At 46.7% G+C, this 20,708-nt stretch overlaps 1 protein-coding gene across 1 annotated transcript; it reads right to left on the bottom strand.

The window, feature by feature from the left end:
* Positions 1–5,660: 5,660 nt before the first annotated feature.
* ankrd50l (ankyrin repeat domain 50-like) lies at positions 5,661–14,556 on the bottom strand (the record flags this gene model as incomplete). The annotated part of the gene is made up of 4 exons (XM_080838252.1): positions 5,661–5,765; positions 6,172–9,810; positions 10,806–11,047; positions 14,132–14,556. The coding sequence occupies 3 exons, from the start codon at positions 14,554–14,556 to the stop codon at positions 6,173–6,175; spliced, it is 4,305 nt and encodes a 1,434-aa protein (XP_080694378.1). The 3' UTR covers positions 5,661–5,765; position 6,172.
* Positions 14,557–20,708: the final 6,152 nt, after the last annotated feature.

Here is a 20,708-nt window from a genome sequence, read left to right as displayed (position 1 = left end):
CGCCTAGCAGTTGCTGTTGATCGTAAAGTTTATTTTCTTGGTAAGAAAAGGCAAGTAAGCAAGGCCTAGACTTATTGTTGTTTATTTCAACTATACTAGTATAGCTCATAATTAGCTTTTTTTCAGCCACGATGGCATCGTCAAGAAAGAAATTCACCGTTGAAGATGTTCTCCAGTTTCTTGATAATGGTGATGACAGTGAAGTAGAGGCTGTTGCTGAAGACAGCGATGATGATGATGATGATGATGAGGATTACCAACCTGGCACCATGCACGATGAGTCGGAAAGTGATAACGAACAAGATGATGGCGCCACCGATGATGGGGATTCCGAGGACGACACCCCTCAAGCCAATGTGTTGCCAGCCAAACAGAAAAAAAAGGCTCCAGCAACTGCGAGGGGGGGTCCAAAACAATACACTTGGAGGAAATGCCAGTATGATGCCCCAGATTCTGAATTTACTGGAGATCCAATGGATGTTCCGTTGCAGATTGGTACACCTCTTGAATATTTCCAGAGGTTCATTGATGATGATATGATTGAGTTGCTGGTCAGTAAGACGAATATTTACACAGTGCAAAAAAATGGGAAGGAGCTGAACACTAACCAAAAGGAGATTGAACAGGTCATTGGAATGTTTTTCAAGATGGGCTTGGTACGTATGCCTGCCACCAGGATGTACTGGGAATCCGACACAAGATATCCACCGGTTGCTGACGTCATGAGCTGCAATAGGTTTCAAAGCATCCTAGCTGGTCTCCACTTCGTTGACAACATGGCTGTGACTGAGCAGGACAAGAGGGACAAATTGTGGAAAATCAAGCCGTGGCTCGAGATGTTCCGTGGAAATTGTCTGAAGCTTGTACCTGAGGAGCACAATTCAATTGATGAACAGATGGTTGCCTTCAAGGGAAGGTTCAGCAGCATCAAGCAGTATCTTCGAAATAAACCGCACAAGTGGGGCTTCAAGATATGGTGCCGCTGTGGTATTTCTGGTCAACTCTATGATTTTGAGGTCTATCAGGGTAGTGGTGGTAATGTGGCTGGTGCGGGCCTTGGTCTTTCTGGCGATGTAGTTGTTCGACTGTGTGAAACACTTCCAGCAGGGAAGAACTACAAAGCTACTGCTGATAATTTCTTCACGAGTATGGCGCTAATCCTAGCTCTGAAAGAACGAGGAATCCTGTACCTTGGGACAGCACGCGAGAACAGACTCAAGAGTTGCCAGTTGACAGATGAGAAGGTTCTCAAGAAGGATGGTAGAGGAAGCTTTGACTACCGGGTTGAAACCACGCATGGGGTGAGCGCTGTCAAGTGGTACGACAACCGCGCTGTACTCCTTGCTTCTTCATATGTCGGTCCAGAGCCTGTGGAGAATGTTCGTCGCTGGGACAAGACAAAGAAGGACTACACTGTCGTTCCACGACCACATGTTGTGAAGCAGGCATGAAAACGGGTCAGGGGTGAAAAAGGTGAGGAGGATATTACCCCTCTAGGGGGGTCCAGGGGCGTGCTTACGGGCCCGTAAGTAAAATTTAAATATTCCATATTTTAAAGCGTCAATCTGATGCAGTTTGAGATGCTTTTTTTCCAAACTGGGGATAGCTGGAGAAACTTACCTTCAGCCATGAGTCAAAAATTATTTTGGCCTCCTTACAGAATTATGCAAGCCATTTCATGCCAGCCTGTCACTGGGTCTATAATTTACAGTATATGAGGCACAATGTGGTAAGGGCACCACAAATGGCTTAATGCATAGCCCCCACGAGAGATGCCGTAACTTAACTTGTCTACTCTTCCATCATGATTGACAGCCAATATGTTATGTAATTCAGATTTCAATACATTTTATTGGCAAGGCCCTTCGAGAGCAACCCTGAGCGCTGACATGATAAGCACTTTGGTGACAAGAAAGGTGAGCATGGCTGCAAAGGGGACTCTTGTCACATGGAAGGCTTCAGTGATCCTCTGCTCAAAAAGGCCAAGCTATGAGGCAAAGCAGTCAAGAGCAAGTGCCACTGGAAGTAGATAGATGGATGTATTGGGTCTTGTTTATGGTAACGAACTGAAAATGGTCATCTGACGTCATGATTTGTTTTATACCTGCAAGGCTTGTAGGTTGACTGGCTGCATTAGTAGGAATTATTTGCTACGTTAACAGTCTGTAGTCAAACACCTTTGCCATGCTCACTTTGCCCCAACAGAGCGATTCAAAGTTAGAACAGGGAGTCTCCGTGGCGTTTGAGTTAATGTAGCTAAATTATCTTACTCCATCAGTTATTCACACCGTAGCCGTCTCGTAACCAGGCTAATCACATCATATGCTTGCTAACTTTTTTACACAAATGTATCTGAAGGTTATACCCCTTGAAATGAATCATCTCGTTAAGTTACCGAACACATGTTTTAACATTTTATATGCTAACATTACGGTCACAAAGAAAAAAAATGCGTCCAGCAGGGATTCCAAAATTGTCCGGGATTTTGCCTCGTCGGATATTAGTGTTTCTGGGTCTTTCACAAATTAGTTATTATGTCTTTACACGTTTTGGAAAGGGTATCTAAGACTTACGTTCCGCCTTCTTGTGCGAGCACTGACAGTAGACAAAATGCGTGCAGGTTGCCAGGTCTGCTGTTGGCAGTTCACTAAATATGACCCCCCCCCCCCCCCCCAAAAAAAAAGAAACTCATCGAATCTACACGATTCACGTAGGTCACCTATTTTGTTTTCAAAACGGCGAATTTCGCTGAAAGGTGAGTGATTCTCATGCCTGGTGAAGGTGTACAACAATCTGATGGGTGGTGTGGACTTCTTGGACAGTCTGATTTCGAAGTACAGATTCCCAATGAAGGCCAGGCGATGGTACACCTACCTCTTTTGGCATACCATCACCATTGCTGTCATACAGGCATGGCTGCTGTATCGCAAGCACAGCAGTGCACTTGATGTCCCCAAGAAGGACATTCTGACGCACCGGAAATTCCAAGCTGAATTGGCCAGTGCTTTAATCATGGTAAATGCATCAGTCCGGCAGAGAGGAAGGCCTAGCGGAGAAGTTGTCAGAGTGTATTCACCTAGGATGCAAAGGGCTGGTCCACCACGAGATGTCCGCTATGATGGTGTTGGACACTTACCGGCTAAACTGCAGAAGCGTGGCAGATGCAGCTTTTGCAAGGATGGGTGTACTGACACAGCTTGCGAAAAGTGTGATGTCCGATTATGTTTCAATGAGAAGCGTAACTGTTACAGGGCCTACCATGTACAGTAATCGTAATCTAGATAAAGAATATAGAATAGGACAGTTGTTTGGACAGCTAATGTGAAGGGTCACACCATTTCAAGTTCATTGTGATACTGTAAACCTGAACATGTTTGCACAGTTTTTTTGCATTTACATTACATTTGTATTTATTTACATTATTTATTTTACAATACATTTGTGTTTATTTACATTATTTATTTACATTATATTTTTATTTACATTACCTTGCATTTTTTATTAGCTTCATGTGCACATGTTTTATTTACATTACATTTTTATTTACATTACATTATTTCATTTTTTATTTACATTATATTATGTAAATTTATGTGTACGTTTTTGCATTTTATATTCTTTTTCACAACAAAGTTTACGATAGTTGCGTTCCGCACTTTATATTCAGTTCAGAATGTTCAATAAAGGTCTATTATATACATTTTATTGTGGTACCAGCAGTTACTGGTGAGCTTTCACTATACCTTTTTGCCAAAAGATCTGCAGAGAATGACTTGGTTTTGTGATCAAAATTAATCAGGAAAGCCCACAGTTGCAAATATGCAACATTGCCTAAAATGTTCAAAAATGGCCTGATTACAAAAATTACAAAAATATTGGTTTACTACCACCCAAAAAGATGCAACAAAAGCCAAAATGATTTTTTTCAATGATTATTTATATGCTTGGGTTCTACGGGGTGGATATTATGGTTGAACTAAGCAAGAGAAAAAGGCACATATGGGGAACCTCAGCTGGATGTGTCTCTGTGGTACACAGCTGTCATGGAGCTGTGAGAGTGCTCAGTACTACGTGACATTCAGACTCTCACTCAAATTACTCCTCATCAGCATTCTCTGGCCCACAGCCAACATGTCTCCCTACTTGCTGGTAGGCCTTCTTCCTAAATCATCTTAAAGCCACTGTTACGCTCTACTTGCTCATAGGCCTTCTTCCTAAATCATCTTAAAGCCACTGTTACGCTCCACTTACTCATAGGCCTTCTTCCTAATTCATCCTAAAGCCACTGTTACGCTTTCTCAAGTGTGCAATGCCTGACTGCTCCGAGGTTAGTGTGTACATACAACAGTTTTCCAAACAGAGCTCTGAGAGTAACACATATTAAGTCTCTCTAAGCTGTCTCTCTAAGCTAAGCTGTGAGAGTAACACATAGCTAAACTGTGAGAGTAACACATAGTCTCTCTAAGCTAAACTGTGAAATTAACACATAGTCTTTTCTAAGCTAACATGCTTTCAGGGCTAACCAAATCTGGCCTGGGCTTCAACACAAACTCAGAGCCTTGATAAACAGCTCCAGTGATTTTACTGCAAAGTCTGACGCTCAATGTCACACTGATGCATCCTCTTAGACAAGAACATACAGACACACTTGACCAAAAGCGTCCTTTATGAATTTCAGACACAATTATGTAACAATGTGCAAAACCAGTCATGTTAAACACAGTCATGTTTTAAGTTAAGCATCCTGGTAAGTTAGAATATAGATTAAAAATAAGTACATTAGGTAGAATGTAGCCTCTCTCTCGCGCGCACGCAACTGAGGAATTTACCACTGTTGACCTCATCCTTTATCCTCTCCTTCCTTCTTGTTCGCTCCATGTCATAAACCCCATCTGTGTTTGGACTTGGTCCTAGTTCTTGGTCCCGAGGGCCTGCGGCTGGCAGGTCTGCTCGCTCAGCTGTGTGCTTTGTTCTGTCCTCCTCAACCCCGTCAGTCACTGACGGCCAGCACTCCAGATGCAATTAGAGAGGTCAGTGCCACCCTTTCAAGATGAAAGCACCAAATCCTCTGGGTAAAAAGTCACCCACCCAGGACATACGTTATAAATATGACATCAGTGAATTATGACAGGGTTATTATTTCAAACGAAAGAAATCAGAACATAAAGAGAAAAAGGTTTAGGGAAAAATTCCCAAACTCCCAAATTATAGTCCAAAACTCCAGTTAGGCAGTTACAGCTTGTTTTGTTTGCCTGATGTCTCTGTGGTATGTGTCTAGTCAGAGCCCTGGTGATTATAGCCATTTCACTGTGCTGGCTTTAGACATAACATGTGGGTGGAGTGGGAATGTTCCGGAAGTCCCATGCAGATCCCTGTCCCTTTAGTCCCGACACCAACTTACAGTGGTATTGTTCTTGAGTGGGGGAACCCACTTTGGAGGAACTGTGTATGTGTGGAGAGGGGAGAAAGGTTCTTGTAGTGGTACGTGATGTTACAAGTGTCTGCATGGATGGGTGGGGGTTGGGTTGGTGTTATGTGCGAGTCTGAAGGCAACAGCCTGCATTTGTGTGTGTATATCAGCGACAGCTGCTTTCCACACTGTCCAGGCACAAGGGAAATGGTTAAATGTAGACTTTCAACTCAAACGCTTTCGCTCCCCCCTCTTTTCCTCTAGCGGGAAGAAGGTCAGAAGGTGTTGTGACAAACACTTTCCTCTCATCTTTCAGTTTACACAAAGCTCCAAGCTACTTGCTGGCCACATCAACCTAGGACAGAGAGTGTGAGAGAGAGAGAGAAGGACAACTGTCATTAAAATTCCTGGGATTTTCTTCTGCGTCACCTAAAAAATGTGGTTCCAACCTCCCTGAGTATGCTATTCTGAGTACAATTCACTTTGCAATCACAATCATGAGTTAGGTTATTTGCTAAGGCAATAGTCATAATACATTGTGAGGGGAAATTATATAATTGTAAGTACAGTGCTATTATAAGTACATCTGTGAGTACATCATTGAGTACAACTGTATTCCTTTAAAGCAACTCTAAGCTTGTGGAAAAGAAACTTGGCCGAGTCAAGTCCAACTGGAAATGTGTTTTGTAAGCCCTTAGAAAAAGAATGTTATTGTGTAATGTTTTTCACCCCAGCCCACATGCTCAAACATAGGTAGTTACCTCACAGTGGGGTCTCTCTCTTATACAGCACGGCGCTAGTTGGCCCCTCAAACTGGAGTTTGATGGCCTGTTTCCGACTGAGATGTGGGTCATTTGTCGTAGTGTTGACCATGGCATCGTCAGTTAAGGCACTGGGTGAAATTGCTGAGTTAAAGTTAAAGTCTTGGGAGAATGCTGCCTTCTGGGACACATCCCATGCCTCCCTCTGATGTGGCGGCGGATACCCCAAGGGCGGGCTGTCCCTGCTTTTCACGGGTCTGGTGGCACCATCCTGCCCTGGCGCCACCCCTAGAGATGCCATGACAGAATTCCACTTCCCTCCTCCCACAAAGTTCGGTGAGCCCTTGGTCAAGTCTTCCCCTAAAAGAGTCTGCATTTTGGGCTTTGCCGAAAAGTCACCACCCAGAGACTCCAGGAGCCCCTTCAGAGGCTGATTCAAGTCCAGAAAGAGCCCAGAGGGGAAGTACTGCGTGCCAGCAGGAGCAGCCTTGCAAGTGGTCTTGATCTGGCTCCTCTTGGTGCTGCCATGGAGACTGGCGCCCGCCGACCCTGGTGGGGGCAGAGTTGAGTGGCGGCTGCGGCAGCGGGGTAGCGAGTGCTGCTGGATCTGCTGTGTGAAGCTCAGGCTGTCCGCCGGCACCGTCTGCACCGTGGCCTGCGAGTGGCCGGTGGACGAGGACGTCTGGGAGCTCTGGATGGAGTGGAAGCGTTCTGTGGTGGATGAGGGGGAGCAGGATGCCGAGGCTGAGGCTGAGGAGGCCGAGGAGGCTGTTGGGTAGGAGTGTGCCATACCTCGCCCTTCCCCAGTGCTCCCGGAGCTGGCAGAGGACTTCACTGTGGAAGTCTGGGACAGTCCAGGGTTGCCGATTGTTCCAGGTAGAAGACAGGGGTAGGGCTTAGCCCCGTAGCTTTCTAGCAGCCGGACAATGTCAAAGTGACCTCTTTTCCCTGCTACTTTTACTGGACTGCGTCCATAGGAATCTACATGGTCTGGGTCGGCACCCTTTTGCAGTAGCTTGGCTACAACCTCAGTGTGTCCCTCTTGTGCTGCTATGGACAGGGCTGTGGCTCCCTGCTGGCGACAGGCCAGGTCCACAATGATTCCTCTGGCCTCCAGAAGCACCCTTCCAGCCTCTACGTGACCCCTCCACCCAACTGAGTGGAGTGGCGGTCGTCCCTCTGAGTCTTGAGCGTTGGAGTCAGCTCCGCGTCCCAGCAGCAGGTTCATGGCTCCAGCGTTACCCTGCCAAGCGGCCACGTGAAGTGCCGTGCGGCCCTCCGAGTCCCGTGACTCCAGCGGCACCCCCCCTTTCTCCATGAGCAGGGCAGCCATGTCCAGACGGCCCTCAAGTACCAGCAGATAAAGCAGGGGCCTCCCCTCTGCGTCACGGACGTCTGTGTCCGCCCCCCGTCTCATCAGGAGCTCCACCACCTCCCCGTGGCCCTGCAGGGTGGCAGCGCTGAGGGCTGAGTGTCCATCGTAGCCCCTCTGGTCAATCGGGGAACGGCGGTCCAGCAGGAGCCTGACGGTGCTGCAGTGGCCCTCCTGCGCAGCCAGGATGAGGGGCGTCCGCCCTTCGACGTCCAGCTCTCCCACGCGGGCCATGCTACCTCTTTCAGTGAGAGCAGCGCACACAGTGCGGTGGCCTTCGCAGGCAGCAGCGTGCAGCGGTGTCCATCCGAGATCGTCCTTGTGGTTCTCGTCCAGACCGCGGTCCAGCAAGGCTCGAACCACTTCCACACTGCCGCGGGCAGCTGCCAGGCACAGGGCGGTGCGGCCCTCACCATCGATCGTGTCCACGGCAGCCCCCCAGAACAACACACGGTTCACTGCACTGGCATGACCCATGGACGCGGCAGCCAGGAGAGGCGTCACGGCAGCAACAGCAGAAGGCTGGGATCCGGCGGTCTCATCCACGTCCGCTCCAGCCTCCAATAGAAGCTCCAGCACCTCATCGTGGCCCTCGTAAGCAGCCAGAAGCAGCGGTGTCATCCCGTCGCGGTCCCTGTGTGCTGGGTCGCTCCCTCGCTCCAGCAAGAGGCTCACCACCTCCCCATATCCCCTGCCTCCGCTCGGCACGCATTGTGCTGCCACCGACAGAGCCGTCCGACCATCCCCGTCTGCAAGGTCCACCTCTGCCCCTGCGTCCAGGAGGATCTCCACAGCCTCCCTATGCCCCATGAAAGTTGCAGCAATGAGAGGTGTGCGCCCCTCGCGGTCAACCTTGTCCACCTGCGCCCCGTGGTCAAGCAGAGTAAGCAAAATCTCCTCGTGGCCTCCCCAGGCTGCTGCTCGCAGGGCGGTCCGTCCTTCTGCATCGTAGCCATCCACCTCCACCGTGGCCTCCAGAAGGAGCCTCACGGCCTCCACGTGTCCCCCCCACGCAGCGGAGCGGAGAGCGGTCCAGCCCTCTGTGTCCGAGTGCTCCAGCATGTTCCGCACCGCTGCTGCCTCCAGGCCGTGCTGGTCCTGTGCCCAGTCCAGCAGCACCTGCAAGACTCCCACGTGTCCCTGCCTGGCAGCCAGAGTGAGTGGCGTCTGGCCCTGGTGGTCTCTTAGGAGTGGGTCTGCCCCGCGACACAACAGGAGAGCTGCTATGTCAGTTGAGCCAGCATGGGCTGCTGTGGCAAGCAGAGTGCGCCCGTCAGATGGGTCAGTCCGGTTCACATTAACCCCGGTGTCCAGCAGCACCCGAACAGAGTCCTCTCTCTGGAGTGCTCTCCGGACGATCCCGCTACCACTGTTGGCACAGTGCACCCCAACACTGGGCCCGTTGTCAGGGGAACAGGTTGGGGGATAGACCCCACTTTTCATCAGAAGCTGAAAGACATCCTGTTGGATCACAACTGGTGTATGAGACACGGACGATGGAGGGTTAAGCAAGTGTCCTCCAGTGTTCCCATCACAACAGTCCTCAATGGTTCTGCCAAGGGATGGTACCTCAGTCCACACCATCCAGAGTGCCAGCAGAGCAGGTTCATTGGAGTGGATCCCACAGCTAACCAGGTGGTAACCCAATAGGCAGGTCTCCTCAGTGGACAGTCTCTTAGCTTGGACTGATAGGGCCATGGCCAGCATGAGATGGCCCTCCTGCACACTGCACAGGTACTTCTGTGTGCAGTACTTGACATCGGTCAGCCATTCGGAAAAGCTGCTGTGGAACAACAGCTTGCTTCCTCCAGGTCCGTCGATAAGGAGCGAGTCAAGGGCACTCAGCTGAGTTTGGAAATCCACCAGGCTGAGGCTGGTGTTGTGAGTCCAGACCACAGCATAGAGTTGCGCCGGGGTGAGGGGCCTGGGGGAGGCCAGCAGGGCATTGAGGAGTGGCCGGACGAGAGCAAAGAGCCTCCTTGGAAAGAGGCGCTGGCAGAGCCACAGGTAGAGCCCGTTGAGGGTCCCTGGAATGTCCCGGATCTCACGCAGCCCTACCAGGCCGGCGGCCACCCCATCCAACACACGTTGCAGGAAGAGGAAGCAGCCGCCGCTCTTGATGTGCAGCAGGTTCAGCATGTCCGCTGTGTCAGGGGTCAGCTGCCGTCGCAGCGCCCCCTCCTGGTCGAGGCGCCGCAGGATGTACTGCTGAATGTCCCGGACTATGAGTGGCTTACGAAGGTCGTCCAGGCACATTCTTCTGAACCCTGTAGGAAAGAGAAAAGAGGGGTTTGAGAAAGGACACAGGGATATAAAATGAAGGAATAGTGAACTGGGAAATGACACTGCAGAGCTGCATTACAGAAAATAAATCCAGCTTGTTTCTCCTGAGAACAAACCCCATAGTGTGCCAGTATAACACACAGTCCAGTGGCTGGTGGAAGGTTCAAAAAACAGGACCCAGTTAGTCTTCTGACGTCACCCACTGAGTGGGTAGGATTCTCATTTTCCAACAAAGAAAAAATACAGATGAACTAATTTAGGTCCAGTGTAGGCAGCAAGACAACAGCAGCTTCCACACTGGGGGGATGTGTCGTCTTCACAAGAAAAGAAAAAAAAGAGATGACAGAGAAGCACAAAGGCTGTATGGGGGACATAGCCAACAGTAATCACTTCCCAAGTTTGCTTGCCAACATTGTCCTTACAAACATCTCAGTCTTCCTGAGTCTCAACTACAAAAAGCCTGACTACCTCTGGCCAATTAGGTTTGATGATGGTAACCTCACATTCCTGTGAGTCTAACATCAAAGGGCATTCAATATTTGCACTGCTTCTAATTAAGGAAGCAGTATGCATAGCGATATTCTGCCCTCTGGAAAAGGTACCTCTACCAGAGTGATAAAGAGCCCTTCTTAGGGAGAGTTGCATACGCGAGGCACTGTGTTTCTTGTGTTCTTGTGTAGGTTTCCCTGATTCTGTGTTTTAAATTCTTTATTTGTGTGGCACATCAAGCTTTCTGCAACATGCCTTCAAATATGTAATGAAAATGTCCTCTTTTTATTATAAAAAAAAGTGAGTGAAAAGTTTGAAAACTGATGATCTTATTTACTCCAGGCCTAGGTCTGCTCCACTTTCTATTTCCGTAAGCCCCAATTATTTCAGTACATACTCTCTCATACATCACCTCATCTGTGTGTGTGAGTGTGTGTTCGGGTATGTGTGCGTGCAAGCTTTTCGGGGTAACTGTGTGTTGGGACCGTACCTGAGAACATCTTGCAGATGGTCTTGTTCTGGCGCCGTGCGGAGCACACCAGCAGGAGCCAGCTTGGCAGGAGGTGGAGGTGCCTGGTGAGCAGCTCAGCGATGGAGCCACTCTGACCCGCCGTGGGAGCAGCTGCCACCCCGTCCCTGAGCCCAGCCCCGAACCCAGAGTCCAGGGAGTCGACCAACACATACACACTCTGAACCGGATGGGGTAGGTCCGCCAGGGGCTCCAGGACTGCCCTACATTAAGAAGAAGAGTGTGACAAAGAGGCAACAGAGAAAGAGAGAGGGTATAGAGAAAGAGAGTTAACAAACACATGGAGAGAGGTAAGGGATAAGGGTGGCAGGGAGGTTTGTCTCTACTGAGTTTAACAGTTAATCATTATCATCTTGACATCTCACTATCTTACAAGACATCAGATTATTGCTCCCTGGCAAGTGTCTAGTGTGCTTACAAAGTCTTTATTGGTGATAAGGAACAATAAACCAGAAGGCAAGCTCACAAATGTGCATGACCTAGATGAGAGAACTGAAAGAACTGGAAAACCAAAACCAAAAGCCACCCGCCATGGTTAACGACACAGCCTGTACCTATGACCATGATACAGAATGGAGAATGAAGATTTTTTTCTTCTATATATCCATTCAGTTGCAACCTTCCCTTCAGCCTCTTAGCCACCTGCTGCTCTCTGCTAGCATTCTTCCTCATCCTTCCTTCCACTCCTCCGCATTTTCTCTCTCCCTCCCCCTCGGGGGGAAGCTTGGTGTGGTGTGATGCTGTGAGTCAGACCTAAAGAAGCTGTGGGATTTCCTGTTCCTCCCCAGGCTGAGCACACTGGAACAGGAGGGGACTGCTGGGGGGACTGTTCCAGCACGCGTGGCTGCGTTCTTATCAGCCTCATTTTCATCGAGCTGTGAAACCTATATAACCTGAGACGGCTGGTCTAACCACCATGTCTTATCAGCATAATAATGGCACAGAAGTATTTTGAATCATCGCAATGACTGCATGACTTCAAAGGCTAATGAGTGTCCTATGTCAGATGTCTTTTTTGGTGATCCCAACATTTTAAAATTCCTCTGCTCTTGGCAGTCCTCAACCGCAAACATCCCCACAGACAAACCAAAGCCTTTCTCCACCCAGGCTGTTCATTTTATATTCAATTTCTGCTTTAGCCATTCAGGACATTAGCCTCCAGTTTCCTTGGTTTTGCTAAACTATTCATTCATACTGTGTTGGTAAGCAACAAAGTTGGGTGTTTTCTAAAAAATAAATAAATAAATAAGATGATTCAGACGAAACAACATGACCTGAAGCAGAACCGAAATTATCTGAAACGAACTTTACTTGTAGCTTTGACAAATTAGACTGTTACGCTTTCAAATTACACCAACTAAAGCAACATTATTCCAGGAAGAGGCACATCAATCATAAACTTACATCAACCCCAAGGCCTTATCTCGAAATGAGGTTTCAGAGAACACACCCTTTCGGCACACATTCCAGCAAAGCAAAGTGAGGTTAACAATCTTTTAATTGACTTCCTGTCTTGTCCTCTACACCTAGTAGTCCAACACGCAACAGCCTTATCACTCTCACATGTGCAGAGGGCAGAATGTGGCTTTGGTGGTTAACAAAGACACTCTGGTCTAACTGGCCAAAACAATGGAGAACGCATGCCAGCGAGGCAGCACCCAGATCACTATAATTGAGTCGTGGTCAAGAGGATGTTTAAAGACACTGACCCTGAGCCCTCTGACCAGCCAAGGGAGATGATGACATGGTTGGGCTGAACCAGACCTATGATTAAGCCTTCTGGTTGAGGATTGAGTCTCTTGTAGACCACACAGCTCATCACCTTAGTCAGTGACAGACAAACTGATTTACAGTGACAGTTAAATATCACGCTCACAGTTCAAACGAACAGCTGACCATACTGTTGGAGCCACTTCTCTTACCAAATCATAGGGGTTCTAATGTGTGTGTGTGTGTGTGTACAGGGCTTTATACTAGCCTTGGACAGACTGTGAATCCATTTGACGTTAGTGTCCCTGCCTGCCTTGGTCAAATCAGTGGTTAGTCTGCGCTAATGACGGGCTAAACAAACCACTAATGCTGTCTGTAAACAACAGACATCTGAGAGAACAGCTGCTAGTAACCCACGTTTTCATCTGAGAGTCAAACCTTTTCCCTTATGTTTACCCTCCAGTTACACACACACACACACACACACACACACACACACACACACACACACACACACACACACACACACACACACACACACACACACACACACACACACACACACACACACACACACACACACACACACACACAGCTTCTCTCAGCAGTTTGTCAGTATGTGAGGGCAATGTGGAATGTATGCCTATAGTTCACCCCATCCACAGAGCAAATACAGGAGGCCCAGTGCAAATGTCCAGCCATGCCAACAAAAGTCTGAAGAAAATGTGGAAGTTAAAAACACTGAAAAAGAAGGGAGACGGAGGAAGAAAAGGCATGTAAGTGTGTGAGAGAGTGTTTGTGTGTGTTTGAGAGTGTGTGTGTGTACGTCATCGTGATTGGCTGGAGGGGCGACACACTCACGTGAGACTGGAGACCTCACGGACTGCTACGACTCCCTGCCACATTTTTTTCAGTTTTTTTTTCTTTCTCTCCCTTGCTCTTTTCAACTGTTGTAAATAGCATTCTTTCATTCATTCAGACTAGCGGCCTATTGTGCAAGCAGTGAATGGCGTGTTTTATTGGGTCAGAGGGAGGATACATAAATATAAAAGCTAGGGAAAAAGAACAATTGTGCCTTTCCTGTCCCCTCCATACAGAGAGATATGCAGACAGCTTCCCCTGTGACTGGCAATAGGACTCAAATCCACACAAACAGAAGACAAGCGGAGCATATTCAGCTTACACACACACACACACACACACACACACACACACACACACACACACACACACACACACACACACACACATTTAAACTGACCCAGGAGTAAAGAGGATTAAAATACTTAAAATGGTGGCCTGGCTGCCACTGCCAAGTACACTGTGAAGATTAACACATCAACTCATTGATCATGCTGTAGCATGTACTCTATGCTGGCTTACTTAAAACGGATTTGACACTGAAGCGGGAATTGTGTATGTGCAAAAGCCTCCATCACTATTGAAATATTCAGATCATGCAGGTTATGCTTAGTGTTTGAGTATTACAGATAAGACACCAGACCCTTTTGAGCATGCCATAAATCTGAGCTATAAAAGATTAAGAAGAGAGGAGCATAAAATGAACATATGAAGACCTTCTGAAAGTGTCATCTGGATCCCGCTGGCAGTGTAAAGGTTCCAGCGTGGGTGCGATGTCAGGGCTGCCCAGCATGTGGCCATACGCCGGGGGCAGGAGAGGGCTGGCCCTCATCTGCTCCACCAGGCTCAGGACGAACCGCCAGACCGCCACGCTGCCCTCATCCTCCCGCTGGCAGAAGTGCCACGCCAGGCAGCGTGGCGCCAGCCCCGAGGCTCTGCCCGCATCCGACTGCGACCACAACGTCTCCGTGCACAGAGCCGTCTTCCCCGCACCGGGCCCCCCTGTCATCAACACGCCCACCGATGCACGACTCTCGTCGCAGTCTCCCCGGGCATCCAAGCATCGTCGCAACTTCTCCAGGGCCCATTCCCGGCAGTGAAAGTGCCGGCCCCTGAGAGGGCTTGGGCTGGGGCCCCTCATCGGGCCCTCAGAGCTGGGGCAAGAGTCACTGTGTGGGCCCCAACGGCCATGTTCTACTGCGCTGCTAAGGCTCTCTATTTAATGATGCCGATGATGCGTCCTCCTTCGGTGCTTCAAAATACTCCAGTATTATTGAGAGAAAAAAAGAGCTTTGCCCCCGATTTGTTTAACATTCAAATGTTAAATATTTAGATGACTTTACACCACGTCCTTATGTGACTCAGAGAGGAGTTGCATTGAGTCGGCCTGCTGCTGCTGATTTTGTAGTCCACGAGGTGGTCCTGTTCGCTGAACAGAAAAATTCTTCCTCCTTCTTTTGGTCCCCCGAGTCCTATCACAACTCCTCGTCCTGGGATGACTGTCGAGTCTGTGATCCTTTACAGCTGCTCCCCTGTGACTGGGAGAGAGAAGATGAATGCTTTTACTATGCCGTACGCGTGTGTAGGCTGTTTGTGTGTGTGTGCGCGCACACAACAGAGCATGCGGTGAGCACAAGTCGGTCAAATATCTACAGAAAACATTCACAGCTCTCAGCAGGTGGCTCACTTGCCACAAACCAGCTCTCCACACACACACACACACACGCTCACATACACAGATACAAATACACACAAAAAAAGCTCAGGAGACACAGCTCTGTGTTGAGCTTCCCTGTCAGATAGACAGAGCGAGAGACAGAGAGAGAGAGAGACAGAGAGAGAAAGAGAGAGGAGATCTCAGACACATACTGATGCCTTTGTTTTCCTCCCGCCCTGCCCGGTTATACGCTCCCCAGTGTCTTTAATTTCTGTTGCCCTTTGCTAAGTGTGTCTTGTCCCTGTCTGCTGGACTACTTCTCTGCCTTGCTTTCCAAATAAGTCATTTGGTTGGCAAATAAAAACTCCTCCTCTTTTCACCTCTCTTTCTCTTTCTCTCTCTCTCTCTCTCTCTCTCTCTCTCTCTCTCTGCTCACCGGTTTGACTTGTCCTCCCATTTCTCCTGCTCTGTTTCCTGACATGCCAGGACATGTTGCCAAGGAAGAGTCCACACATGAAATGGAACTAAAAAAGAGGAGTGAGAAACAGCAAACAGCGAGAGAGCGGCAGACACTTGAGGAAAGAGGATAGGGTCTGCTTGGGGTCAGAGTTCACCCACAGAAGCATGCCGTAATTCAGCTGTCTCACAGCTCGTTTGGGGGGTGGGGGGGGGGGTGGAGGCCGAAGGGATGGGAGGGGGGGTGGAGCAGTTCCTCATCTCTGATCTAAATATGGCTCACATGGTTGTTCTTAATCAGGAGAAATAAAACAGCTGTGCCTCATCTACACTACCAGCCTTCTCATTCTGCAGTTCAGAAAAACGGGATGATGAAACTATTCTCCTTCAGAAAATGTGACATATTTTTAACAGATTGGGCACTTTGAGTTATGCCAAAAACTGTTGCTGATAATCTAAATCATATAGAAACTTCAGATAGTCCACAGGGAATTTTTCCTGTTAATCCTAACTAAAACAGAAAGTATGTCTGAGTGAAACTGAGTACGTAAATTCATAACATAACCAACTTGTAATTCCATTGTGCCCTGTGCAGCTATATTTCCATTCGAGCATCTGAAAAATTGCAAATGTTACCATTTCAAACGGCAACGTGACTGTGTATCTTATCCCTGACAGACACACGCACAAAAACACACACTCGCGTGTTCCCATACAATTAGCTCAACAGCCATACTTCACCCTTGCGTGAACCCGCCCTTTAAATGGATATTTTTCCAATTACTGTCGCAGCACTTTATTCCCTACGCCTGACATTATGATCCACAATCTACAGTTTACAATTACATTGGTGTCGACAATGATTCAACAAAACTACCATGTCACACGAAACTCTCACTCGCTCTCGGCTGCTTGCAAAAGCAATACTGTGCCCTCATTTGCGGAAAGAAAGTACGAGCTCTGCTGTATAGATTGGGAAGTAGGCTGACAGGGCTATTGGAGGTACACAATCAGTCAATTGGAAAGACTTAAGGTGGCATTTCCACTTGGCACAGAGAGTGCACTGTGTGGCCAAACTCCATGCCGTTTCCTCGCGGGTTAGTCCGCTTCGGGGTAACAACAGCCACAACGAAAGCGCTTTAAATGAAACTTGACTTCCCCAGGTTGCTACAGGTGCCGCATCATTAGCTGCCTGCAACCTGGAAGCCACTGACTGATGGTCATACAGCGCTTTCTGCTAAACAATGTTCGTTATCGGAATCACTGTCCACATTCCGAAGACCAAATTCAACATACCCGTATCTGAAAGACATTTACTGAAAATAATACCGATCTCACAAACCTTGGTTGCGTCAGGCGTTACCGCGTAGAGAATAAAGCTGCTCCTTTTCATCGACAAGCCCGATTTCTCGGTGAAATGTTGTTTCCCCGACGATTAGACCTAAACAGTTCAAGGCATCTACAGTACATCTTTCACCAACGTGTATTCAGCTTAAATGGCACGTAATATTATTTCACAGCACAGCGGACCTTTCCATCTCAAGAAAGATCCTCAAGCCATTACGCACAGTTACTGGCTCTATACTTTTGCCTGCTGTCAATATGAATCCCATTCATATTACATCACGCGTCACCGATACGCAAAGGCACAACACCTCCTATTGGAGATAAGTCGCAATACATTAGACTATTAAGTTTGTCCTACAAATACAAGCAAGTAAGATAGCATTCGTCGCAATGTTACACTAGAGAATGTGTAAATCTTACATGAGCGGTGGATATGGTGAGTGTTAAACCTCTCCCCATTTAACACATACAGGGGAAATATAACATGTCTTTAAAGTTGTCAAGACAATTCACGGAAGGTCGCAAATTTGACAAACACTCGCTTAAACATTTAGACCCTCATATGTACAGTTGTCGGGAAAACGACATGGTACTGTTTAACGTGCTTTGGATAGCGAGTAAGAATTCAGTTATGCAGCAGTCCTGTGTGTATGAGACCAAGCTGGTCCACACGTTTGGGGAATTCTGAATGACTTTTGAAGTAGCCACATGTAGGTAAACCAATTTCCTTCCACAAAGTTGTTTAACAATGGGTTGGTTGTGTCATTTGAGGAAATCCTCTCCCAACAGCCTTGTTGACAGAACAGGATTCTGGGCCCCCAACTTGAATGCGATGAAAGTCATCAAAAGAGGAGTATCCGGCCTCCCTCTTCCTGCCACCTGCATTGACACTGTAAACTTCACAATCGACTCGCTTACCTATTGGGTCACTTTAGAGAGGAGGCAAATGAATTAGTTATGAGATGGCATGTGTTTGCTGAGACTTGTATGATAGAGCTAATTGCTTGTTCCCATCCTTATCTATTATGGGTATGTCACAACCTGAGTGGTCTACATCATATTATTGCATATAACATGCAAGTACTGTCAGATACTTGAAAAGGAATGGGTATTTCTTCTTTTAGATTCTGCATAACATTTGTAACAGCACCTGCAAATAACAGAATGGAGGATTTGTGCTCAATTTCTTTGATCTTTCTCAGAATCTTAGCTAGAATTCTACCACCAGCAGTCTGGATGAGGTGTAGCTGTGTGTTCCTTTCAGAAACACAAGAAAATACAATGTCTGGTTATAAAGGCACAAATCAGTTTCTGCACATCTTATTTAAATGTGTATCTTTCGGCCCTTGCTTACTAGCGAAGAAACAGAGATCTTCATTTCTATCCTTTCACACAAACCCCTGAATCCTCATCCCTCTTTGCTATAGTAATAGATCAAAGCCGATGTGCTACTTTCTCTGCATTTATAGCAGAGAAGCCACATCATAACATCTTACATGCAATGATCCAAAAGTATTTTCATACAATATTTATATAAAGTGCAACTACACTTTCTGAATGTCAGATTTTAACCAATCAGGTCAAGGTTGTTATACAGGTCTTAAGCAAAAGACTCGAATGCTGATCAGACCAATCCATGGTTCAAATATCAGACTCACAACAAGATACGGGGTCTCCTCTTTACGTTGTATAATCCTGTTACCATCAAAGATGGAGATAAGACCCCCTAAATGATCAGAGTATTATTCCAGCCATGATGTCAAGTTATCAATAAACAAGTTATTAAGTTGACTTTGTAATAATTTAGTATTTGCCATGATATTCACATGACAAATACATACCACCAACCACATAAAGTTAATTATTGTTAAGTGGAACAGTCAGTTTATTTTTTCTCGTGTGGTTCATAAAATAGAATAAAAACACATGACTTGGTTGCCATTTTTAAAGCACATTACAAAGATGAAAGAAGCTATTATAACGGAAATTAATTTAACACTAAGTCTGGGTGGCAAATATTGTATATATAGTCTGAGATACTGCCTTCTAAAACAATCAAACAAAAACTTAAACAACAAGTAGAAAAAGGGGATTGAGTATCAAATCATGTTGACCAATATGTCATATAGCATGCGAAGATTGTACATTCTGAATTGGCTGACTGGGAATCTACAGCTGGGTCCAAACAGAATGACTCAATGTTGTAGAAAAGATAAGACAGGTGATTCAGATGCATGAAGCAATTATAGACTACCCTCCTTGTTGCAATCCCTCACTATCCTTTCCAGCTAGCTGTGAGCTTAGTTAGCATGTTAGCTGAGAAAAACCCTATCTGTGTACCAATGGTTATCAACTATGACAATATTCATTGATTGCTTCTGGTTTGTCTAAGCCAAATGCTTTGTGTTTTACAATCATAAGTCCTGGTAAGACCTTCATGTGGATGGAAAGCTGTAGAGCAGCTAGATGATGCCACAGACATTGCATAGATTGGTAATGAAAGGATGGCGCTATCACCGTTGGCATGCTGGAAAGAAACAAACAGACTTGACGAAACATCAATGTCCCACTCTAGTTGAGTTTGAATCGCAACAACTAAATCTGGCTTTTAGTGCCGTTATGTTAAGACCACACACACAAGAAATTCAGTTGTTTACGACGATGTTTGTCTCTTTGTGCACAGGAGGTTCTTTCAGCAAAACAAACACATCTGTCTCGTCATCAGCCATTTTCCCGTAGATCAGGAACAACTGGCTGTTTCACCATGCTGCCAGATCCACAGTGTAAACAGAGACTGATGAGGGATGGATTCTTGATTCAAACACAAGTATTTATTTGTTATTAAGATGACCGTCTTGTTGTGAGTCACTGGCATTAAGAGAACGAAAGGTGAGGACAGGACCAGATAGATTGTGAGATCCAGCAATCGTAGGCCCTACCAGGAATACAATTGCATCACATGTCTGCACTCTGCCAAGCATTTCTTCTAGGGCACCTTAGGCGGGGGCACACTTGTGAAACCTTTGAATAAATAATGACTCCACATGAATAATTATACAAACAAAATAAACATTTAATGATTCTAACTATGACAACGAGCGATATCAGGGAAAACTGAATTTCTTAAAAGGGATAAATATAGTGAGATAAGGTAACACACCACTGTTGTATGTGTCGTTTTTTGTAGCATATTTCTGCTTTGTAGATGTTGAAACTCTGTTTTCCTTGACCCCCTTCTCCCTTTGTTTTAAGATTCACACCAGACAATGACCCCATCACCATGGTTATATGTCATACAATTCCATAGTGTATCATTCCCTAATACAGTGTCTAAGTAATGCGATACACAAATCCAAATCCAAACTTCAAAAAGATCCCAGAGCACAAGGCAATCAAATGAATGTCATGTACACATTGTCTGTACTTTTTTCCCTGTTCTTTTCCTATTTATTATCATGTTGAACATCCAGTCATATTTTTGTGTAATCATGACTAAACTCTGTATTCAATATACCATTTCAAATTGCTGTATTTTACAATCTTCCTCTCCCAGTGTTTATCAAAAACATTTGAGTTTCTGTACTTGTGTGGTGAAGTTGCTTACTATGGTTGGTGGGGGAGTGGGGTCTTGGTTCCATATCTATGTATGTGCATGTTGTGTATGTTTGCACATGTGTGCAGAGGGGAGGTCACAAGTTTGACATAGGTTGTCTGTGTGTGTGTGTGTGTGTGTGTGTGTGTGTGTGTGTGTGTGTGTGTGTGTGTGTGTGTGTGTGTGTGTGTATGTGTGTGTGTACCCCTCCCCCCCCCCCCCCCGATAGGGCTATAAAAGT

Source organism: Sprattus sprattus (assembly GCF_963457725.1).
Source record: "Sprattus sprattus genome assembly, chromosome: 5".
NCBI classification, from domain to species: Eukaryota; Metazoa; Chordata; class Actinopteri; order Clupeiformes; family Clupeidae; genus Sprattus; species Sprattus sprattus.
This window is presented reverse-complemented; position numbering and strand designations above follow the sequence as displayed.